This window comes from Asterias amurensis, chromosome 10 (assembly GCF_032118995.1).
Source record: "Asterias amurensis chromosome 10, ASM3211899v1".
Lineage (NCBI taxonomy): Eukaryota > Metazoa > Echinodermata > Asteroidea > Forcipulatida > Asteriidae > Asterias > Asterias amurensis.
The window spans coordinates 7,964,963-7,991,601 of record NC_092657.1 but is presented as its reverse complement, the minus strand read 5'-3'; the positions used below and the strand labels follow the sequence as shown (position 1 = coordinate 7,991,601).

Sequence of the window (26,639 nt, the reverse complement as noted above, 5' to 3'; positions counted from 1 at the left end):
GTCATAATGGGTTGCTGGCTTGCAGCTGAATGCGCCCTTGCTTGGCCTTGCATGCGCCCTTGGCCTTGCATTCCTGCTTCTCGAACACTGTCGAACATGTTGTAGCGTCGTCGTCCTTCGCAATTTAGCTCTCTAGCTAGCTGCGCTGCGAATAAGGACGATTAGCCCCCAAATTATTATTGTTCATGTTATTATTAATTCAGAAATACCTCAGACAGTTTCGCTATTCCTATGGGAGTGTATAAACCTTTGTTTATGACCGGTAAAAAGTGTTAAATAATGGGCGTGACACTCGACCTTGCACCTGTTCTTTTAAGACAGTTTCTTCATTCCTATTGGTCGAGAGCAACGGCTGAAACAGTTGCGCCACATCACGCGATACGCACGACGCGCACTGCATTCCCTTATAAGGAGTTGTTTACCCGAGGGCGGCGGAGGGCTTTTCCATTTCATACATGTACATGTAGCTGGACTGGAGGGGTGTTGTGAAAGAAATCATTTAACAATTATAGTTTTTGCATTTATTTTACTGTTTGACCAAAAAGTGATGATGTTTTTGACCGAAAAGGTATTTATGAATGGGAATCAAAGTGTGTTAAATCTGTTTTCAACTAGTGGTTTAAACCCTCCGAGGCCTGGTTCTTTATAACAAGAACCAGGCCTCGTTGGGATTAAACCACTAGTTGAAAACCTCTTCACCACACATTGGTTCCCTTAATTATTATTACTACATCGTTATCGTTACTGGTTTCATAACGGGATATGCATGCTGGGTTTTTACTGAACGGTTCACGCCCAATTTACCTATTTTAGGTCTGTGTATTAATAATTGCATAATTTTAGCTTCAGCATTCTTTAAGCCATTTGTTACATGTATCGTTTGTAGGAGGTCCTGTTTTCAACGTGTCCCTAAAATCGTGACAAATCTTTTACCTCTCTGTGCGCGATGTAAACAGTCCCCAGATACAAAAATTTTGGTTTTATTTGCCAAGCAAAGAGTCTCCTCTCCCTTGACCAAAACTTAGAAACACGGAAGGCTCCATAGGTTATTTGCACTTGTAAATGCAATTTTGGTATTTTAGGCATTTCTACAAGGTACAAAAAAATATGTCATAATGTTGAGGCCAAATAAAAAAATTGCCCACCGAAAAAGTTTCATCAAACACTATTTCAATTCACAATATCACGATGATCAAATCATGTGACTGAACATTCTGCTGTGCATTCTGGGAAAAAAATAGAGGCTTATAGAAGCCATAATATGCCTGTTATTATTTTATAATATTTGTTGAGATTTTTTTTTTAAAGGCAGTGGACACTATTGGTAATTACTCAAAATAATTATTAGCATAAAACTTTACTTGGTGATGAGTAATGGGGAGAGATTGATGGTATAAAACATTGTGAGAAACGGCTCCCTCTGAAGTGACGTAGTTTTCGAGAAAGAAGTAATTTTACACGAATTTGATTTTGAGACCTCAGATTTTGAATTTGAGGTCTCGAAATCAACCATCTAAATGCACACAAGAACCAGACAACTTTGTGTGATGAAGGGTGTTTTCTTCTTTCATTATTATCTAGCAACTTCGACGACAAATTGAGCTCAAATTTTCACAGGTTTGTTCTGCTGAGCATTCTAGAAAACAAATACATGTACAGAGGCTTAAAGAAGCCATTTGCTTATTTAATTTTCTAATATTTTTTGAGATTTTTTTTTTAACCCTCATATCAATATATAAATATTAAAATTTAAACATCAGCTCGGTGATTCAGTTATCACTTTTTATTTTTACGCTTTATTATAAATATTAAGGGGAATTTTTTTTGTTAAAAATAAATAAAAATCAGGTTAAAAGCCAATAAGTATTCACGCTTTTTTTTTTTTTTTTTGCAAATTACCATGGTTATTTTTAAAATGTCATCAAAAATATTGTGAATAAAATGAAGACAACTGCTGGCTATAGAGTTAAACACAGAGTCTCACAGAACACTTGCAGTCACTGCAGATATTTCTTCCACGTATGGCTTCACCGGGAAACCATTCTTTCTCGTTTGCCTTGAAAACAGGAAAAACACAAAACAAATGGGACCAGTTGAAGTCATTGAAGATCGGTGTGTGGTGTGGAAATTTCAATGTCCATCAAGTTTTAATTTATGTTTGCATACTTAATATAAACAAAATGAAGATAATTAGGGCATCGGTTGATATATGGCATCATTATTTTTTTCCCAGTTCAAAGAAAAATGCATATACCGTGAAAACTGGTAAGAGGAGGATAGTCATTATAGTTTTCCTATTCTTGTATTACAGTTTCACTGATTGTTCATCACTGACGTCATTCCTCTGTGGCTTGAATTAAAACAGTGGAGCTTGGAGGCTGTTTCCTGACTCTCTCATGTGGATCTTTATTGGAGTTTGGCTGGCTGTCTAATTTTGGTTAGATACAACATGGGCCGATGGGGTCCTCCATGGATACACCTAAAAAGGACAGTACAGGTAGAGCATTCAAAAAACAAAAGAACTCTCCTCTAACTCTATTCTATGAGAAGTCCCCACTCCTGCTATGATCAAGCAATATGCAATGGATGTTGACAGATAACCTGTCAAATTTCTGAATCCATGACGAATCCAGTCATTACTTTGACCAACCTGTGTTCACACTGGCAAAGTCTGTACAGTAGAAATGACCAGACACTCACTTGAGTAAGCATGTGCTACATGTAGGTGGTCTGCAAACAGAAAGGGCACTCTGGAATAATCTTGGGGATGTCTCTGCAGTTTCTGGTTGGCCCGACGACATTCTACTAAGAGGCAAAGGTAGCACTATCTGACGAGGCTGACTTGTATCTGAAGGCATCCCACACTACAAGATCAACCTCTTGTCTCTGTACATCATGCGACAGTACGCCCAAGATGTGCAAATCATGAATAAACTGAGAAGCAGCTTGATCGGTAGTATGTTGGGCACTAAATGACTACTTGCAACCCCATTATTGGTGTGGTATTTGAAACACACCTTGGAAGTCACGCAGGTTTACAAAGTTATTCAATACCAATCAACATGATCAAGTGCATGCTTCAAAGAGTTTGATGAGAGGGTTAGTCAGGCTAGGAGGGAAGGGGACAGTGACCCCAATAAAGGCATCATCGCCAACACAATGAAGTACTGTAAAACAGTGACAAATCAGTTGAAACATGTACATATGTAGATGTTGAGGTGTGTTCTGACGTCAATGCCCCAAGCAAGATCAATCACAAAAACTTCAAGGCACTCCACCCAGTAGGTGGTGGGATGTATGAGGTAGACATGTTTAAGAAAGTGGTCAAATTAACTGTTCAGAATGGTTTCAGAAATGTTCAGAAATGTCTACCAATACGCTAAATTGCACATGCTTGAGTTTTACTCTGACTTTCTCATGAAGTTTGTTGATTCACGTGATTTTCAGATGTGTGAAATGGACACCGATTCCGCCTACATGGCCATATCGGGCGACAGTCTTGATGACATTATCAAACCTAGTATGAAAGATCAATTAAATTGAGAAAAGCACATACATGTGGTTTCCCCGTCAGAATACACCTGAAGAGTACAACTACGTTATAACGAGGACTCCAGGGCGGTTTAAGATAGAGTGGGAAGGTGATGGTATAATCGCATTGTGTTGCAAGGCGTACTTTGTTTTGGACCCAATGAGAAGTTTAGTTGTTCCTTACGCTTAAAGGATTCGGGTACTTTTTCAAAATGTCCACAGATTTACATTAAACTTACAGGGTTTGAAGATAATGATAGTGGAAAGCTTCCCTTTAAATATTACTAACTAAGGTTGTGTAGTTTTTGAGAAATGAGTAAAACAAGTCACAAAATAGTTTTGATCTCATGAGACCAAAATTATTTTAGCATGTAAAATCCCCTTAACCAGTTATGATATTATACCAAAACATAGCATAACTGGTTACTACGTTTTTACATGCTAAAACTGAGACGAAAATTATTACTTTTACTCATTTCTCAAAAACTACAGTACCTCAATAAGTAAAATTTCAAGGGAAGCTTTCTACTATCATAATCTTCAAACTGTGTAAGTTTAGTGTTAATCTGTAGACATCGTGTTTTTTGTTAGGAAAAAGTACATACCCTTTAAAGACAGTGGACACTATTGGTACATGTATGATTATTAGCACAAAACCTTACTTGGTAACAAGTAATGGGGAGCTGTTTATAGTATAAAACATTGTGAGAAACGGCTCCCTCTGAAGTAACGTAGTTTTTGAGAAAGAAATAAATTTCCACTAATTTGATTTTGAGACCTCAGATTTAGAATTTGAGGTCTCAAAATCAAGCATCTGAAAGGGTATTTTTTCGTTCCTTATTATCTCGCATCTTCAACAACCGATTGAGCTCAAATTTTCACAGGTTTGTAATGTTATGCATACGATGAGATACACCAAGCAAGAAGACTGGTCTTTGACAATTACCAATAGTGTCCAGTATCTTTAACAGACGAAACAATCAACTCACGAAGGAAAAGTTCATGACTGTTAAATACTGGGGCTTCAGGTGGGGGAGTTAACAAAGGTTTTATCATGATAAAACAAGGACTACGCACAAAGAAGGACTGCCCTGGCCTGTTTTTATCCCAAATGAAAGGTTGCCGACGACAGGGTTTCTACAACCTATTTAGAAATATGATGAGATTAACTGTGTAGTTCCCACTGTTGTTCGAAAACACACAAAGTTTTCTTTTTATAAGCAACACCTGGGACCCCAACTAATAAAATGTCATGCAAGTATTTTTGTTTGAATTATGGCGTACTTAAAGTCACCTGGAAGTGGTATTTTTTCAAAATAAAGCTTTTGTCACTAATATATGTGTTTTGATGAGTGGAATGTGAATAAACAGTTAATAAGGTTTTAAAAAATCAGTTCTTATGTTATTTACAAATTTAAGAGTAGACCCTGACCCGAGAGGGCGCTGTTCGTGACGTCAATCAAGGCAGACTTTGCCTGTAATGCGTAGAGTAAACACAATCGCAAAGTACATGTACGGACCAAGTCTTGAGTTTGTATGTTTCAACAAATGCCGACCAGGTGTATTGCTGCTGAATGCAGAAAAACACTTTTTGAAATGTACCAACTCACGACTTGGACGTACATGTACTTTGCACGTCTGTTTACTATACGCATTGCAGGCAAAGTCTGCCTCGATTGACGTCGCAAAAGGGGTAGGCGGAGTCAGCCCCCCAAACAACTTTATATATTTTTTAAACATATAAATCTTGACAAACAATTACTAAAAAAATTGTTTTATTGTTCGTAAGCATATACTCTTATGTTTGAAAGAAAAAAAAAGTATATTTCCAGGTGACTTTATTAATCAACATTTGTCACAGGTACTTTGTAAAACTTCTCATTTTGATTGTTGACTTCCTGTTGCCATATTTCTTGTGGACATAAATATAATGTAAAACGAATGCATCTTAACTTCTACTTTATGTGTTAAACTCAAGATAGTTGGTGTATTCTGATTGTTTGTATGAATTGCTTCTGAAATAGAAACAAAAAAACAAGAAGTAGGCCTATGAAGAAAGAATGATAAGTACTGTGTCCATCCTTGATGAGTTTTGTATTTACTTAATATTAGCTGGGATAAAAACAAAAGAAATAGATATGTACCATTTAATAAGTGCGGCTAGTAGGGCGGGGGAAGGCTGTCTGTTTTTTCTGTTTTCCCTCATTTCTACAGTTTGAATTGGTTGGGGTGTTTTCTTCCCACTGGGCTGTCCGAAGTGGGGTGGTTTGGTTTAAAATGGTGCCTCTTGGAGGCAATTGCTGATTGAAAGGGGATGGCGAGAAGGGGTGTGTGTGGGTTTGAGGTGGTAGACTTTGTTCCAAGTTTTGTTACCGTGGCTTTTAGTCGTCCTGATAGTCGATAAAAACAGCTCCCTCTTGTAATCAACCTCCGTGACAGCTAATAATATGGGGGCATTTTTCGTGGCTGAGATGCAGAAGAATAACTGCGATCTAAGACTTGAAATCAAGTCTACCTTTGACACTGTTGATCACAACATCCTTCTCTATCGGCTCTAACAACACCTTGGCATAGAGGACACGCTCCGTGATATCCGAACCTGTTGTTTTGAACTACTCTGTGCCACAGGGGTCGGTACTGGGCCAGCAGTGGTTTACGCTTACCGATTTGTGACATCCTGAAATTTAATCTGAATGTGTACGCAGACAACACTCAGCTATACAATTACATCATATTTAAATATTCTCAAGAAAACGCCAATGCATCTTTTGCAAACAAGATATTCGACATTGGACACAGCAAATCTTCCTCAAGTTAAATGATGATAAGACGTAGTTCCTTCTATTTGGGTCACATTAACAGTCAACAAAATTTTGCGTTTTAGATGCTCTGTGGTGCAATCTTACGCCAATAAGAGGAATTTATTTACTTCAAAGCTCAACATACATTTCATCAAGTGGGCAACAGTCCAGTATGGTAATGAGTCAGTGAAGTCAGCGAGGTCATTGATCAGGATTGCAATTCGTGTTAACAAAGTATAGGACTTTCATGTATTACACTTTATCTTTGAGCGTTTATCTTTTCCTACAAGCTGTATGTTGTTATTTGTGAGCCTTTTTGTATGTTTAGTGTTGCATTTCATGGTTGATTAGACTGACTGCCATTAAGTCATGGTCGTGGTGTGTACTGTACACAATGGATTGATCACAATAAAAAGGACAACAGGCAATGCACACAAAATATGACCAACTCCTTTTAAGGTTATTCAAAATAATCTTATTTACACAATACTTTCCAGTGGAAATACAAATATTATGCGACACACCTCAGAATAAATCTCCTTATGTCGCGATGGTCAAGAAATATAGCAACTACCTAAAATCATTACCTACTCATTTATACACACACATATAATACATATAGATATATATATGGATATCATATATATATTTATATATAAATATACATAAAGACACACATATTTATAAATATTTACATGTATATCATTATAGTCCTTTAACAAAAACGTACAATTAAGCTTAGAAAAGTACAAAGTCATCATGTTACATATTAAGTATATAAGTCAATGTTGTAATAATATGTGCAACAATGGACTACAAACATGGCCACTTGTATGCTTGTAGCGATTAATGTTAACAATGGAACAATGTGCTGTAGTTAGCTCAGTGTATGTAGGTCAGTATATGACAGTCCTACAATCATAGGACAACAAAGCTATGATTCAGCCACTCACTGCACAAACCAGTGTCTTCTTATTGTCTCTATTGGTCTCTGCAAATAGTGCCTTATTTATCTCACAGTGGGGACTTCTTCAATGCACTGTAATACCACAAACCAGGTTCATACTAACAAATATAATAATAATCTCCATAGGTAGTTGTTTCATTTCATAATGCAATATACATTTTATGAGTATGACATTTGATGTAAGCTAGCCAAGATGCTAATATTGTAAGTCTCCATATATACCAATCTGAACCAATGCCATGCAAACTTATAGGAATGGAATTGAACATTAATTGTACACGACTTTGTGTAGTTCAAAACATTACCCATCAAGTGCAAGATCAGGTACAGCATTAAGGTTTCATTCCACAATTTGTTCATTCAAACATGTTTTTTTTATCTCAAAGGCACTGGACAAAATTGGTAACTGTCAAATAGTAATAATTATAATACCAGTATTCTCACTTGGTGTATCCCAACATATGGATAAAATTAAAAAATCGTTGAAAATTTGAACTCAATTGGTCATCGAAGTTGCACAAGAATAATGAATAAAAAACGCCCTTGTTTCACTAATTTTGTAAACTACAACCCCCCAAAATACCGCCTTCATTCAGTTGTTTAGAGCGAGTGTTGAGCTTTCGTTTGGTGTGATGTTCAACAGGGGGTGCTATTACAAACATTTTGAAAAACATGATTAAACATGTTCTTTTTTTGCTTTTTCAAACTTTAACCCGTGTACCAAAGGGTTAACAATGATTACGGTTTATCACAAGATTCACAACATGTCTCTTTTTGCAAAGCAGTATAGTGTCAATAAACTAACAAAAGCACAAAAAGGGACAAACATAATCAGAACACACACATGCAAAACCTAACATGAACTGAACAACACTTTTTAGTCTGAAAGTTAAATGTAACAGACACAAATAGAATCCCACCACAACATTTCTTAGAGTTACTCTGAAATAGTTTTAAATGAGGTTGTTTACCAACGCAGTAAGGCTCAACATGAAATTTTAAAGAAAAGGGTATCCCAAAATCTTTGTTTAAGAGTATCACTGTAAACATTAATTACCTACAGTGCACATATTGTAGCTCAAGTGCAACAAGGTTGTATTTCACATTTTCAAGCAGTGATCGTTTTAAACACCCAAAACCTTAACACACAAAGCGATTTACACAAGACATTTTTGCACTGACGTGAGCATAAATTGGCCAAAGCGCATTTTATTTTTCCACATAACTTATTGTGAAATATCACTCCTGCGCACACTGCCCGTCAATCAGCCACCCCAAACAGTAACACCAATCAGCCAGCCCCCACCCCCTCGACACCAAGCACACTCCCTCAACACCAACACCCAAGCACACTCCCTCAACACCAACACCCAGCAAGCACACCAGCTAAACAATAATGCCCACACACACATCCCTAAGCATTAATGCCGACTGCAAAGTGCCCAGCTTACCCTATCATAATAGTTATGGGATTATGTTTTTTTAATGTTTGTACCAAAGTGAACCTTCATGTACATGACATGTTGTCCTTGTGATGTAGGCCTACAATTTACCATTCAATGTTCAGTTCTGCACAACATTGATAAGAACTCCAGACTGAATTGAGGCTTTGAGCACAAATCCTTCTGTATTCAATGGTCACAAATTGCTCAAACCCACCCATTTGCTCAGGACTGTGAGGTCATTAGTGCAATTTGTATGGATTTCATTCAATTGCTTTTGCAGATACTTGTCAATAATAAATGAAATTCGGTCGCTGAATACAAATTTACGAGCATTTTCTAATAAACAATAAAGCAACTCCTGGAAGATAGAGTAAGTTTATTTATCAAGAGTGGTCTTCAAATCATTATTTTGTTTAGTCAAGAGAAACATTCATTCGCTAAAGTAATGACATTTAATGATATTTTTACATTGTTATCATTATGAGTAAGACAATGATGACATTGCAATGAATTACCTTATAGCACTGAGCATACCGGCTGTTCTTTAAATCATTGGCACCCAAAGTGTCTGCAACCCAACCCTATGTAAGAGAGAACAATTACCTCCAAATGAATACTCTACAAGATTCATACTCATGCTAAAATTTATACAGATTTAAAAGAACACGTTGCCTTGGATCGGACGAGTTGGTCTATAAAAAGCGCTTGTAACCCTGTTGTTATGAAAAGTGCTTGTAACCGTGTTGTTATAAAATGCATATGGGTAAAAGATGTTGTAAAAGTAGAATACAATGATCCACACAAAGTGCCTTGAAATTGTGTCTTTTTCCCTTTACTTTGAAAAATAACACGGTCGGCCATTTATGGGAGTCCAAAATTTGACTCCCATAAATGGCCGACCGTGTCAGTCGACGAAGTAAAAGGAAAACCGTGCAACATCTTTCTTTCCATATGCATTTTATAACAAACGGTTGCAAACGCTTTTCAAAGACCAACTCGACCGATCCAAGGCAACGTGTTCCTTTAAAAACAATTTTGGATCATGTTGCAAAAGCTCTGCGACTTTGTTCCCAAAGCTTCTTGAACGTAAAAAATAACAAACTTACATATAGGTAGTAAGTACCTGGTGTGCATTTGGGCCGTCATTTAACCAGTAACTGTTTTGGTTGAATTGGACATTGGTTAATCAATGACCAAACAGTTATTTGTTAGGATCGCCAAAAAGGGCCCTGATCGGGGTAGATGTAAACCAACTGATTAACCTGCTTCATGGCTCAGCCAATTCTACAGAATTGACACTATTTGGTAACTACTTGAAATAATTATTAGCATAAAGCCTTGCTTGGTAACGAGCAATGGAGAGCTGTTGATAGTACAAAACATTGTGAGAAACGGCTCCTTCTGAAGTAACATAGTTTCGATAAAGAAATAATTTTCCACGAATTAGATTTTGGGACCTCAGAACTAGATTTTGTGGTCTCGAAATCAAGCATCTGAAAGCACACAACTTCGTGTGACAATAGTGTTTTTTCGTTCATAATTATCTCGCAACTTAGTTCCAATTTTCACAGGTTTGTTGTTTTTCCGTATGTTGAAACACACCGACTGGTCTTTAACAATTACCAATAGTGTCCAGTGCCTTCAAGTAATCCAATCACATTGGTTATAATGTTGATGATAGATGCCTTGAATTACATAGATTGGCACACAACATCCCTCAATTATGTACAATAGCGGTCTGAGGTAGATCAGTACAAATTAAATCACTTTATACATTGTATTACACTTGTTACAGATACTGTCTGAACACAATATCTAAGATTGGCAGTGTTTACAGGTCTCAAGACAAGCACTCATTCTTAACTAATTATCATGTTCTCACAGTTGAATAGAGCCCTTTGCTGTACAACTTTATTGCAGTCAATACACTCAATTTGGCCCAAAGTAAAACAACTTGATCTTCAATAGAATGCCAACTTTGTTGTTTTGTACATGTACCTTGCATTTAAGCCATCAGACAAAAACAGATAAATATATTTTGGGGTGGGTTTATATGAGTCTTATGATAATGGCTAGAGCAAGCAGCTGTTCATGGTATCCTGTGCATGCATTGACAAATGATGCAGCTGCCATCTTGCCTTTTTGAAAACATGCAAAATGCTGCAAAATAAGTTCAATATTACCAGCTTATTTGCAACAAACTGAAATGGTAACAACCACTTTAAAAGCTTTCATTTCAGTGCAAAACATATTGGTGTTTTTTTTTTCTTTTCAAAGAAATAAAAAGTAACCAAATACATGTTGTCCTGCAACTTAGAGGAAAAAAACTGTACAAACATGATTCTTTTGTACATGTATATATTTGTAGACTAAAAAAAGATACCTTCCCAAAAAAACACTCAGCAGTCATACCCTATTTGTTTTTGCAACTAGTGCACAAAGTCAGCTGCTACATGTAGTTGTTTCCAATTCTGTACCTACAGTACATGTATACTGCACTCTAATGGTGCATTCTGGTGGGTGCTTCATTATACAATTGTTGCACGCTGTGACTAGGGTCCATGGCGTTTTGTACACTCGAGGAGGGAAATGGCATCCGAGGCGAAGCCGAGGGTGTACAAAACCTATGGACCCCAGACACAGCGTGCAACAATTGTTTTGTTATACCTTTGTATAATTGTTATTCTTCTTCTCAAAGTTCTGTTGTCATCTTCAAACATTATTACTACGGACTTTTCATTGTTTAATACGCAAACAAAAAAGAAACAATGCCCTCGAACTCGTGGCTGTTTCGTACACAGCGCTGGAAATCGACCAACGCCGGGAACGATCAAGGTGATGTACACCGGTGTACATCACTTTTCATGTTACCTGGCCCGTCGAGCCATGTAACATGCGTATTTGTTGCACGGCATGTGATTGGTTCTCGACCAATCAAACTTCATAATTTGTACAGAGGTATAACAAGACTAATTGCTACCATCCAGGCAATGCATCATACACACGCAAACCACCAAATGATATACAGCACCAATAATAATGCCAAAATACACTGCCTCAATACCAGCAAGAAATAGTTGGAATAAACTAATAAACAACCTCAAACACACAAGTGTTATTTCCAGCTGACATTCTGGGAAAACCATAAAATCTGAAGTAAAAAATAAAACCAAAGTAAAATTGATTCTTAGAGTAGTAGACAGTTGATTGTTCACATGAATACACATTCTGAATACAATCTGGTAGCGGGTTTGTTTGTGACTGAAGCCTTTACTTCATTCTTATTTGAATGTATCTCTAGTCACTCGATAGTAGGTGTTGCCATTTTCAGTACAAGTCAACATTAAACTGTACTACATTAAGTGGGAACCTATTAGTTAAAATGAATAACTCAACCGTTTTTCCCCAGCATCTGGAGCAGCATCTGTTCTGCACTGGATGGGATAAGAAAATAAGTTGCAGCAGTCATAACTGCAGCATGTAATGAAGTTGCAGCAGTCATAACTGCAGCATGTAATGAAAGGCACATTGCTTGTCAGAAATGTAGAGCATCGTACAATCAAAGGCTCATTAAGGTACATGAAATAATAGGAAAGATCTAGTGGTAATTGACCTCATCGGGCAGTTCATAACAGTCAATGCATTATTATACTAATGCGTTGTCATGTCAACATGGTTATGAAGTTGGTGCAACTTGTGTATAGAGATAATGAGCAGCTTTTATAGATTGGGTACAGCATAATCAAGGGGGGGGGGGAGGGGGCAACACAGTGTGTATATATCATTACATTAGGCATCTAGTCACAATACAACGTGTCCAAGCAATTAAACATGTACCAACGCAAAAGGTTCCAGTCAACTTTCAAACTAAATCAAAAATTGATAACTTGATGCACAGAGAAGACAATATTTGAATGAGTCCCTTCTTTATGGTCATTTCAGGTTTAGATTTGCATTCTGTTTGACATCACTTTTTCATTCTTTGTAAGTCTCTCCTATCCATAAAAAAGTATAAAGAAAGTTATTCATGGATAATAAATTATCAGCAACTGCATGATGCATGTAGTCAGTGCATTTAATGTAATAATATGAGCTAAACTGTTGAGACCTTGGATGCATTTACAGCTTTGGTGCATACCATTCATCATGAATACAGCAAGAAAGCTCAAATATCAACTATTTCAGTACATGTTGTATTTTGTCAACACTATTGGCAATTTTTAATAGCCCTACTCATGTGTGACCATGGTGACAGTGTAAGTAGATGGAATGACGACACAGCTACCTGTGTAGCAACAAAAATTTAGCAACGTTTAGCAACAATTTTGCCCTTTTAAACACTTTGGATAAAAAAGACAGCAGTACACACATAGGCAGACTTAATAGACCTTTTAATGCATTGATGTCATCCAGCCGCCATCCTAGAGGTTAAACCATGACCAAACAATCAAAACCCACTTATTTTTACGCGCGAAGCACGGGTTTGGCAAATGAACGGCCGCTTTTTTACCACTAGGTGAGGGCGCCATACTGACATGACATCATGTACATAAGGTCTATTTAAGATGATGTGATCTATGAACAGAACAGTGTCTTTGTGTTAGTTTCAACCATCATTTGACTGTGTGTAACATTGACTTTGTTGCACACTGCAGTCATCTACATGTAACAAACACATCAGTCAAACACTCAAGCAAATCAAATTGACAAATTAAAACAAAAAGCAAGTATTGTTAAAGGCAGTGGACACTATTGGTAATTGTCAAAGACTAGCCTTCACACTTGGTGTATCTCAACATATGCATAAAATAACAAACCTGTGAAAATTTGAGCTCAATCTGCCATCGAAGTTGCGAGATAATAATGAAAGAAAAATAACCCTTGTCACACGAAGTTGTGCGCGTTTAGATGGTTGATTTCGAGACCTCAAGTTCTAAATCTGAGGTCTCGAAATCAAATTCGTGGAAAATTACTTCTTTCTCGAAAACTATGGCACTTTAGAGGCAGCCGTTTCTCACAATGTTTTATACTATCAACCTCTCCCCATTACTCGTCACCAAGAAAGGTTTTATGCCAATAATTATTTTGAGTAATTACCAATAGTGTCCACTGCCCTTAAGTACGGGAAATGTGATATGTTTCTGATTTGTTATACTAACAAATTGCACATTTTCTTACCATACAAGTCATCAGAGTGGATTTGACCATTCAAATGATTGTGTGCACCAAGTGTCCATTTGGTGCATGTATAACACACCAAGTTAAAGCCTGGGATGTTCATTCAAAAGGCACCTTAACAAGGTTCTGCATGTGTGCATTGCAAGTGTTTCAAACAATAGAGTTACTACTAGATTTAGTTGCACTCATCAATGCTGCACATACACTGAGTTAAATGCCATGCAGCAAACACTTACATGATAAAGCTGCTTGAATTGATGTCATATCCACTAGATGTACATGTAGTTCATACTGTTCAACACATTCAATGAATATATCTAAACCCTGCCATCACTTAGCCATGTATCTAACACCTGCGACTCCAACCAATGTACAACACAATGTAAATCCATTGGATCCCTTTATATTAGTGACAGTTATTCCTTCCTTGTATAATCCCAATCAGCAAACAGTTAATACTGCATTCCCATGCTAGTATTAAAGTCACATTGTAAGTCTGGCATACTCATGTCAAGGGTTCATTTGGGCATATTATTATACCCATGCATAATAGACTCCCCCATTGCCATATTGGAGCCTGGTAGTCCATGAGGTCCATATCCTGGCGGGTAAGGCATTTGTTGACCCATAGTATTAGACATAGGCATTCCCATAGGAGGCCCACTATATTGCATTGAATGACGAGGAGTTGCCACATATCCAGGTAGTTGTTGTCTTGGTCTATTGGATGCCGGATATCCCTGTGGATACATAGACTCTGGACCACACATTCTAGCGGATGGGCCTGGCATACGCTGGGATGGCCCAAAGGAGGGTGTCATAGACGGTGGGTTTCCAGTCACCATTTCTAATGGGAATGGCATTTGTATTTGTTTTGGTGCTGGTCCTTGTCCCGGTGGTCCTGGTGCATTAGATGGGTTGAGGTGTGGATTACCAGACTGTGCTTGGGGTGCAGGAGTAGGATTTCCCTGGGGGAAATATTGCAATGTTTGCTTTGGTCCTTTACCATCTGGGAGTAACGGTGGTGAGAAGCGACTCTGTAATAATGACAATGGGCTAGGTGATGACGTATGAATGCTTCTCCCAACTTGAGATTGGCTTATTGGCTTAGATTCACTCTGCATTAAATTGGAATCTCGGGGGTTACCATCAATATGCATTATAGGTGATCCACCAGGAGCAATGCCACTAGTCCTTCCCATAGGTCCAACACTATGACCCATGGTGGGGGGAGCACCCCCTAAGTTTCTTTGCATTTGCTTTGGTCCTGGGAATCTGTTAGGCATACTGTGCATTCCACGCATATCCTGCATTCCCGTATTGTTGAGCATACTGCCATGCATAGGGTGAAAGCCCATTGGTCCATCCATAGGGTGATGAGGATCAAATCCCATGCCATGAGACTCAATAATAGGACTACGGGATGCCATTCTTGTCTGTGCATTCATTCCTTGCTGTTGCATCATAGTTGGCTGTGATGACATCATTCTCTGTTGTGACATCATTCCTGCCTGTGAAGTCACCATACCACCATGTGACATCATCATTCCAGGTTGTGATGTCATATTTCCATGTGACAACATCATTTCCTCTGGTGGCATACAAGGATTGCCGTGTGGAGGACCCATTCTTGCTTGGGACATCATTAATCCTTGTCTTGGCCCCATATTGGCTTGTGACATCATTTGTTGTGACGTTGGCATTCTTGTTTGCATCATTCCTGGTGGATGATGCATAGTATCATGTGGTGCCATAATGTTAGGTTGTGGTGACATCATACCACTCATTCCTGATGGATGGGAGGCCATCATTTCTTGTTGTGATGTCATCATTCCATGTGGTGTCATCATCTCTGGATGCTGTGGCCGAATCATTCCAGGATGAGAAATCATTCCAAGGTGTGAGGATCCTTTATCCGCTACACTAGCACCAGATTGTGGTGACATCATGCATGGATGGGAACTCATCTCCTGTGATGTTGATATCCTTGGATGTGTCATCATACCTGGTTGTGATGTCATCATGCTCGACTGTGATGTCATCATTCCTGGTTGTGATGTCATCATTCCTGACTGTGATGTCATCATTGCTGACTGTGATGTCATCATTCCTGGTTGTGATGTCATCATTGCTGACTGTGATGTCATCATTCCTGGTTGTGATGTCATCATTGCTGACTGTGATGTCATCATTCCTGGTTGTAATGGCATGACACCTGTTTGAGTCGTCATAGACTCAGGTTGTGAGACTCCACTATTTTGAGCTGTCAACATTCTTTGTTGAGGAGGCATGATTTGAGGTTGAGAATTATCTGGCTGGGATCTCAACATTGTCGATTGAGAGTTTATATTTTCGCCCGTTTGGCCCATCATTTCTGGCCCGACCGGGCTACCTGGACCAAAATGCTGTAACCGTCCACTGGATTTGGATGATTCTTTTGAAGCCTTCTGATAAAATGTTGATGCATACTGTTGAAGGTCTTCTCCTCGTGGAGGGAAGTTGGGTGCTTTATCTCTATTCAATTGGCTGGGTGGAAAGTTAACAAGCCTTTGTTGTGGAGCAGATGTATTTGTCACACTTCCCACACTTTCTGCAGGCTTTTGGGTGGGTGGAATTTGTGCATTAGGTCCATCACTGGGTTTTGAATTACTTGATTCAGAGTTAGATTTTGCTGTTGGTGGTGTCAAACTGCTTGGTGTAGAAACACTTTGTCTACTTCCATTGTTAGGAGCAGAATTAGGGGTTCCAGGTTGTGATCCTCCAGCTTGACTTATCCTGACAACTGACTGTACATCACCTGCAGGTGTTCCAGATTGAGGGGGTCTTGGCGACTGGTCAATGTTGCTACCAGGTGTACGTGCTTTACTAGCCTTAGTAGAATCCCCAACAGGAGGGTTGGGAGTTGGTACCGATGTTGGTGTAGGTGGCTGGTGGTTGGGTCTGAATGGACTTCCCTGTTGTGGTGACATTGGTTGACGAGATACTGGGCCAGCCTGAGTGCTTGGTGTTTGCTGAGAACCAATTGTGACTGATCCTGTGGTAGTTGAGCTTCCTGAAGTTTGGACAGGACCTGTGGGCATGCTTCCACTTGTAATAACTGTAGTTACTTTACCTGATGCAATCACGCTAGGCTTCAATTCATTTCCAGTAGGTACCTGACCAGTCGACAATTGGCTAGTAGTGGTAGGAGGAACAGATCCTGAGGCTGGAAGAGAATTTGTTCTGTTGGACCTTGGAGATGGCTGTCCTGGTGGAACATGATGAGGGGACATTGGAAAGGGTGTAGATTGGTTCATTGCCAGTGACCCAGGCCCAGAGAGGCTGGAGCGCCTAGGCATGGCAGGTGTGGCAGCATTATGAGTTCCATGATAAGGAGGTGGTGGGGGCATTCCTTGTCCTGTCTGACCACCAGGCATATCTGGCATTGGCATTCCTTGACCAGGCATACCTGGCATCCCAGAACCAGTCATACCAGGACCCACTGGTCCCTGATTTGATACATCCATATCCGCCCCTGGCATACACCTATTTATTGTTGGAGGCAATCCAGGATCTCCTGGAAGTCCGTGTGGTATACCTGGACCTACACCAGGTCCTGGTCCCATGCCAATTCCTATGCCAGGTCCACTTGGCATTCCATGATGATAAGGTCCCATATCAATAGGATCTCGATATCCTGCTCCATGAAGCTCAGGTATAGGGCCATGTCCAATCTTCATTTGTTCTGTAGCTATTTTCCTTCGTTTCAATGCATAAAATTCATGCTGAAGTTTGTACCATTCTTTTTGTGGTGGTGTCATGTTATCCCAATCTGGTGGTGGAGGCATGATGATTTGCTCTTGAGCCATACGATGCTCTGGTGACAACCCCATTGCAGGGTCTGGATTGTCCATGTTAGGATGTGGTCCCATATTAGGTAGGTGCATGATGGGTCTGTGTTGAGGTCCCATCATACCTGTTGGTCCTTGTGGTCTCATCATTGCAGGTCCTGGGGTCATCATATTACCTGGTGGTGAGCCCATTCCTCCACTAGGAGACACCATTCGCCCAGGGGTAGGAGACCTAGTTTGATGCTCCTCAGGAAACAGCAAGCGTTGCATTTCTTTCAGAGTTCTCAATCTTTCCTCTCTATGTCTCAACTGCTCTGGTGTGGGATTGTCAATTTGCTGAGGTGGCTTATAGTTAGTCATTTCAAATGGCATTCCTGGACCAGAAGCAGGAGAAAATGGTGGCATTTCAGGATGTTCCTGTGACTGACTACCTTCAGAATAGGGTCTGTTCGTCATCATTGTCTCATGACAGGGAGACATCATTGAAGATTGCTGATGTTGCATCATGGGTAACTGAGAGCCACTGCCCTGTTGCTGTTGCATCATTCGCATTTGTTGCTCCTGTTGCCAAGCCAAATTTGCAAGGTTAGGAGTCTTTTTGTTGCAAGGAGGATTTTCCCACAATGCACTAGGATCCAGATTTTCTGTTTCCGTTGCCTCCATTTGAAACAGAGGTCCAGACTGTGGCGGGGTGCCTTGTAATGGAGGTCGCATTCCCATGTTTGCAATTCCAGGCATTTGCTGTGGATGGGGTGGAAACTGGCCCGGTCCAAAAGGTTGTTGAGGAAATGCTCCAAAATTTGACGCTGGAGGCATGTTAGATAGCTGAGGTCCTTGGGTCATATTTGGTTGTAACTGTTGTGAAGAGGATGGAGGCCTCTTTCTCTTTGATGATTTGGACTTACTGGATTTGGTGGTAACTGTGGTAGTGGTAGCATTGGAGTCACTTTGTTTGCCTGTACTTCCATCACTTGTCACATTTTTGTGGGAAGCTGTTGGATTCTTACTGGGATTATTACTGTCTGTGTTTATTGAATTTGGTCTATCTGGGCGTTTGCGTCCACCACTTGTTTTGACATTTGCATGTTCATTATTGAGAGTTTCCATAGGCTGTGTTTGATGATGAGGTATTGATTGATGCTCAACCTGTTGATTCATCAGCATACCTTGCATTGGATTGCTATTGTTATGATCCATCATTATAGGCTGTACTTGATTCAAGGTTGAAAGCTGTGGATTCTGTGTTGACATGTTGTTGTGTGGGTGCATCACATCTGGAAGCGTATCCTGTATTAACAAATATAGAAACATAACATGCATTTTACATCAAGTGAGTTTTAAGCAATATAATATGAAGCAGGGTGCATATGTGTGCATTACACATGTATATAAGTTATCACACAAGCGCGAGTGGAATTCGGAAAAATCTAGCGCTTCTGTGTCCCATATCCAACGAGGCCGAAAGCCAAGTTGGATATGGGATGAAGATGCATTTTTTTTCCCGTATTCCAGTCTCCAGCGAATGCGCACAGTTTAAAATTTCAGAACGTTATTTCGCGACGAACAGCATGCACGCACACAAAGTTTAGAATGTAATTTTTGCACTGTCCATATAGGGAGCGTGACGCATAGACACTCACAATACGCACAGAGGAAGTAGTAGCACAATACGCACTGTGCAATCAAAACAGAGGAAGTAGTATATAAAAACAGAGGAAGTAGTATATATATTTTGTTATCCCCCCTCCAGTTCAAGCATCTGAATGGTGGATTAGCACGTACTGGAAGATAATAAGACGTTTACTATTGTTATTAATATTAATAAGCTGCAAAAACAAAATGTGTGCACACTGTCTAGCTCTTTATCTGATTTTTTGTGTTTCTTACAAGCTACAAAATGTGGCTGCCCTTTTTGAGATTTTCAAGAAATTAAGTCAGTTTCAAGGAAATACAGGGGTTGCCTGTGACTTGGACAATTATCGGCACAAATCAAACTAATGAATGTACATGATGTATGAGTTCATTTTAGCCTGTCACATGTACACAGCACCTCGGTCAGTGGCATCTAACAATTGTGGGCATTTATTTGTTTTGTTTGTTAACTATTTTTTTAAGGTACATGTATGTGTAACTTTGTTCAATTTGTAAAACCCATTTATCTACATGTATTGGTTTAAAAGGTGCCATGTTGCAATCTGCATCTGAAAACACCAAGGTGAAACCCTTCTCTTAACAATAATTGTACTAGGTACTTTTACATGTACATGCTTACACAATACACAGGAACTAGAGCTTTATGTCCCATCTTAAGGATGAAGCAATAATGGTTAAGGGGCCTTGTCAAAACCTCCCGAGCGTTCCTCAGCCAACACGCCGTGGACTGGACAGCAAATACGGCCATTGCTAAGGACCTCGGACAGTCCGCGGAAGAACGGTCATGTGCGTTGAAGGCGGCGTAGTTAATGAGCTATCCATGCCGGGCGCAATTGTTGGTATAACAATAAGTCTCATGATTAAACAAGTTGTATTTTCAGGTCATGAATATCAGCGGCTTGGACGCGGACCGGCCGTGCTCTCCCAGAATAATACATTTTCAACTCATGAATACCAGCGTCCTGGAAGCGGACAGACCGCACCGACAAGACAATTACACGATGCATGTTGGGTGTGCCAGCCGACCCTCTAGCGCATGTGATATTCGCGCATTTCATAAATCAGGGAACGATTTCGCCTGTATCGCATCGCAATTTGCGATGCAATTTGGATGATTTGCTATGCAATTCTAAAAAGTGCATCGCAAATGTTGCGATCCAATTTGCGATGCATATTTTGCAACATTTATGCTTGATACAAAAATATTGATTTTTTATTTGAAACCATTCACATTAAAATCAATTTTTAAAATCAACGTTTTCTACTTGGAAAGTAAGATCAAACAGTTGTTTATTTATGTTAAGAACATCTACAAGGTGTATATTAAACTCCAATTGTCAACAGGCCACATATTTGCTAAAATTATGATTGGTATAATATAAAGGCGATTTTCAGTTATGCTACTAATTGCATCATACACGTCCCGTCTTCCCCTTGCCATGTGTTCCCAGATATTCCCAATAATAAACACTACCCTTTCCCATCTTCCGTGTCCGTATATATTTTGTTCAAATCCCGTCAACGTAATTAAACCAATTCCTGTCTTGTCCCGTCCCGTAACCCTGTCCTGTAAATAAACACATTCCCGTTCCATTTTCCTGTATGATAACTATATGTACAATATGTAGGTAGTTTTATGGTAATCATGATCGCTGCAAAACATAAATGTTTTAAAATTGTCCCCTGTCACTGCTATACTCTGACGCCCACTTGGAACGGAGCTTGCACGTATAGCCTGAAACTTTTGTCAGTCGAAGCCAGGAACAAAGAAAAAACAATTCTAAAAATCACGCGTGGGAGGAAATAGCTTGTACACGTACATCCACCCTTACTTTGCTTTTTAATCTGCAAAGGTAAAACCATTGTTAACCACCTACGTTCCTCCGCGGTTCCGCCGGTCAGCTAATAAGCTGGACCTTACAATGACATGTAAATGAGCCGTCGTGGCCGTCGACCTGCCGGGTTGCTACGGGTTCTTTTGTTACACGCGGAATGGAACGGCTTGGAGGTTTTGACAAGGCGCCTAAGTGTCTTGCTTTAAGGACACAAGATTCAAGAGTGGGATTCCAATCCAAACTAGGCTGATAGAAACACAAGAGATTGTCTTAAGTGTGCTTGAACATTCAACTATGAAATGCCACAAATTAGATGCAATAATGTAATACTTCATAAAACCATCATGCATGATATTGTATGATGGCTGAGGCCAGAATGTGTATAGCATGGTAAGATGACAAAGGTCAATCATGAGGTTACCTGTTCAGGATTGATATCTTATGATGGCTGAGGCCAGAATGTGTATAGCATGGTAAGATGACAAAGGTCAATCATGAGGTTACCTGTTCAGGATTGATATCTTATGATGGCTGAGGCCAGAATGTGTATAGCATGGTAAGATGACAAAGGTCAATCATGAGGTTACCTGTTCAGGATTGATATCTTATGATGGCTGAGGCCAGAATGTGTATAGCATGGTAAGATGACAAAGGTCAATCATGAGGTTACCTGTTCAGGATTGATATCTTATGATGGCTGAGGCCAGAATGTGTATAGCATGGTAAGATGACAAAGGTCAATCATGAGGTTACCTGTTCAGGATTGATATCTTATGATGGCTGAGGCCAGAATGTGTATAGCATGATAAGATGACAAAGGTCAATCATGAGGTTACCTGTTCAGGATTGATATCTTATGATGGCTGAGGCCAGAATGTGTATAGCATGGTAAGATGACAAAGGTCAATCATGAGGTTACCTGTTCAGGATTGATATCTTATGATGGCTGAGGCCAGAATGTGTATAGCACGGTAAGATGACAAAGGTCAATCATGAGGTTACCTGTTCAGGATTGATATCTTATGATGGCTGAGGCCAGAATGTGTATAGCACGGTAAGATGACAAAGGTCAATCATGAGGTTACCTGTTCAGGATTGATATCTTATGATGGCTGAGGCCAGAATGTGTATAGCATGCTAAGATGACAAAGGTCAATCATGAGGTTACCTGTTCAGGATTGATATCTTATGATGGCTGAGGCCAGAATGTGTATAGCATGGTAAGATGACAAAGGTCAATCATGAGGTTACCTGTTCAGGATTGATATCTTATGATGGCTGAGGCCAGAATGTGTATAGCATGGTAAGATGACAAAGGTCAATCATGAGGTTACCTGTTCAGGATTGATATCTTATGATGGCTGAGGCCAGAATGTGTATAGCATGGTAAGATGACAAAGGTCAATCATGAGGTTACCTGTTCAGGATTGATATCTTATGATGGCTGAGGCCAGAATGTGTATAGCATGGTAAGATGACAAAGGTCAATCATGAGGTTACCTGTTCAGGATTGATATCTTATGATGGCTGAGGCCAGAATGTGTATAGCATGGTAAGATGACAAAGGTCAATCATGAGGTTACCTGTTCAGGATTGATATCTTATGATGGCTGAGGCCAGAATGTGTATAGCATGGTAAGATGACAAAGGTCAATCATGAGGTTACCTGTTCAGGATTGATATCTTATGATTGCTGAGGCCAGAATGTGTATAGCACGGTAAGATGACAAAGGTCAATCATGAGGTTACCTGTTCAGGATTGATATCTTATGATGGCTGAGGCCAGAATGTGTATAGCACGGTAAGATGACAAAGGTCAATCATGAGGTTACCTGTTCAGGATTGATATCTTATGATGGCTGAGGCCAGAATGTGTATAGCATGGTAAGATGACAAAGGTCAATCATGAGGTTACCTGTTCAGGATGTAGGTAGTCTCTGTGCGCAGCTTGGGATCTATGATAGGATAATATAGAGTCAGCTTGTCCAGTATAGATGGCCTGTGCAGCTTGGTTAGCCATACGTGTTGAGAATACAAACACTTGTTGACTTCCTGCCATAGGGAAATGGGATGGCTGTTGATACTGCATCACATGAGGTGACATTCCAGCACCATCTGAATTTAAAAAGACACAACAATTACTTGCTTGATCAATCAACTATCATAAATACAAACTCAGAGATCTATTTCAAAAAAACATATTAAGCTACAGGTTTTTACACTAATCTTAAAAAAAGGATACATGACTTTAAGCTCTCAAATAGTATACAGTTGACTCTCAAATAGTATACAGTTGACTCCCATTATTACGAGTAGGCCTGGGCGAATTATTCGAATATCCGGTTAATGGCGAATAGGTTTTCCTATCCATAACCGCGAATGCCTTTTTTTTCTTAACCGGATATCCGCATAGGGCGCGAACAGCTATTTATAAACCGGATAGTTCTGTAATTACAACCAAGTAACCGGATATTCTTAAATATCCGAATATCCGCGGACGTCGGGCGACAACTGACATGAATGTTTTGTCTGAATCCTAATGAAACTTCTATTAAGACAGCATAAAACAGCATAAATTAAGTATTTAACTATGCTCACCTCCGTGAAGAGTTAAAACAATGACATTTCCGACGTAATTTGTTCAAAGATTACAAAAGTTTTCCTTCACATACAGTCATCCACGATATTTTATTTTTTAATAGTGCCCTCTAGCGGCGAAAAAAACTATTCGAATATCCGGTTAATTTCGGATAGTTGGCCAGCGATATCCAAATAACAAAATTTCACTATTCGCCCAGCACTAATTACGAGCTCGCATATTACGAGGTTCCAGTCCATACAAGGTTTTTTGCCGGTCTGGAACTGCCCTATGCGTGTTTCAATGCATTGAATATTGACTATACGAGCACGGTAGTAGTGAGAACACGGTTATAAAGAGGTAATTTGGGCAACCCATTACGAGCAAAACGTTGTTTAAAACCCTTTTATAACGAGAACAATTCAAACACCAACAAAGGAGATACCAGTACAGCCTGTAAAGTTGTTATTTGTGACTTTTAAGACATACACTAGAGGGGCTAAGTAGACGCTACGGCTAGCAACACTAGTCCCAAATCTAGAGTCACGAGTCAGCAAGCAAGGTTGTTAGTTCCAAACTCCCGACAATGACGGGATAAGGAGGCTTGCATGGTTCAAACAATGGAGAAATCTGTAGAAAAGATACTGATCCAATGAGTTTACAAGCGCATTATGCATTTTCAGAACGAAAAAACCCACCCGCAATTTACAAGCAAAAGCAAGATTTTACCTGGTATCCCACATTGGCAATGAACCATCTAACATGGCACAGGTGTTTACCAATGAAAATCATTAACTGCTAGCTGCGACAAGGTGTATTGCACATGCATTAGCAATATAACACGAAACAGCAAGATCTTCCCTGGTATCTCGCGTTAGCAATGAACCATCCAGTATTAAACAGGTGGGTACAGATAGAAACCAATACTCTATTTATTGGCAATCAACTGCCTTCGACCAAAGCTTTGCATGGGAAATGTAAATTGATTTTAAAGTTGAATTTAAAACTAAACTAACCTAAAGCCATCGGACACTTTCGGTAAACAGTGTTGTCCAAAGGCCCACACTTCGTGTATCACAACTTATATATAAAATAACAAACCTGTGAAAATTTAGGCTCAATCGGTCATCGGAGTCGGGAGAAAATAACAGGAAAACCCACCCTTGTATCCGCACGTTTCGCCGTGTCACGATATGTGTTTAAAATAAATCCCTAATTCTCGACAACGAGAATTGATGTTTTCTCGAAAAGTAAAGCATTTCATGGAATAATATTTCAAGAGAAGTCTTTCACCATTACCTTCTGTAAACCCTGTAAGTTACTTGTAAATCTGTGAACTTTTGGGGGGTTTTCTGTGCCGAAAGTGTATAATGGCTTTAATTAAAACAGTTTTATTAGCCTAATTTTGTGTTTGTTGTGCAGTACATGACACAGTACTCTATGCACACAGTAGTCCATTGCAGCTACACCATATATCTGTGTACACGTGCGGCCGTTGTCATGCACTTTGTGCATAGTACAATGATTATTACTGCGATTGGATATAACAAGGTCCGGATAATACGAGGAAAACGGGCCAGTCCGGCGGACCTCGTATTAACCGCAGTCGAGTGTACCTCAGTGCCTTTGCATTTAACGAAACCTTTTTTACTCCTTAAAGAAGTAAAAATTATTAACAAAACACTGGACATTAATGGTAATTGTCAAAGACCAGACGTCTCACTTGGTGTATCTCAACATGCATAAAATAACAAACCTGTGAAAATTTGAGCTCAATTGGTTGTCTAAGTTGCGAGATAATAATGAAAGGAAAAAACACCCTTCTCACATGACACAAAAAGTTGTGTGCTTTCCGAGGCTTGATTTTGAGACCTTAAAATCTAATTCTGAGGTCTTTAAATCAAATTTGTGGAAACTTAATTCTTTCTCGAAAACTATGTTACTTCAGAGGGAGCCGTTTCTCACACTGTTTTATACAATCTACAGCTCCCCATTACTTGTTACCAAGTAAGGTTTTATGATAATAATTATTTTGAGTAATTAGCAATAGTGTCCACTGCCTTTAAACTTAAAAGAAGATTACAGAATTTTTGCTAACAAAACATTTTCTGGCAGTGTAAGCACTTTTCGTAATCCATCATGTAAATGTACATGTACATGTATACATAAACTGACAAACCTGTAGAGATTTGAGATTGATCGGGCATCTGGGTCACGAGAAAATAGTAAAAACAAAATCGATAAAAACACATTTTGCATGACATCTTTTTAAAAAATATACAAAATAAATCGCTAACGGAGCGATAAACTCCATACAGGAAATTTGTTTTATTTATTTCTTGTCAAATATAACGTTTCAGACAGAAATATTTCAAGGGATGTTTTCTAATATCATCATCATTAGACCATGTGTCACAAATTTCCATTCAGTTTCCGCGTTATTATGTGCATCTTTTGTCTAATTTTAGCTAGCGCAAACACCCCCGTTTTACTTTGGTTCAATCCCAGGAGTTCCAGCCAATCAGGCGTAGTGTTTCTAGGCAGTATGGTTCGACTAGTGGAAAAACCTAGGCGCGGCCTGCATACCTTATACGTCACAGTGCTAATGTGTTTCATGGTCATTGTTCTTACTTGAGTTCCAGGAATGTAGGGAATGTGCTAAAGTGTTTTATTGTAAGTCAGGAATGTTAGAGTGATTGCTGGCGATATCAGTACAATTTTATTTAGTACACAAATTGATCTTCCGAGAGAAGGCAGCAATTTTGAGAGAGAGAGAGCTGAGGCCCTATATGAGTATGTGGCAGACAGACCAGTAGCAATA

The 26,639-nt window shown here is 39.3% G+C and overlaps 1 protein-coding gene across 1 annotated transcript in view; it reads right to left on the bottom strand.

Annotated features, from left to right (window-relative positions):
- Positions 1 to 14,439: 14,439 nt before the first annotated feature.
- Positions 14,440 to 26,639, bottom strand: part of LOC139943380 (uncharacterized) — a 35,242-nt gene continuing 23,042 nt past the window's right edge. The window contains exons 11-12 of the mRNA XM_071940197.1: positions 23,156 to 23,355; positions 14,440 to 19,039 (exon numbers count right to left, since the gene is read on the bottom strand). Of these exons, the coding sequence (XP_071796298.1) occupies positions 14,441 to 19,039; positions 23,156 to 23,355 (4,799 nt within the window). The 3' untranslated portion in view covers position 14,440. The remainder of the gene's footprint in view (positions 19,040 to 23,155; positions 23,356 to 26,639) is intronic.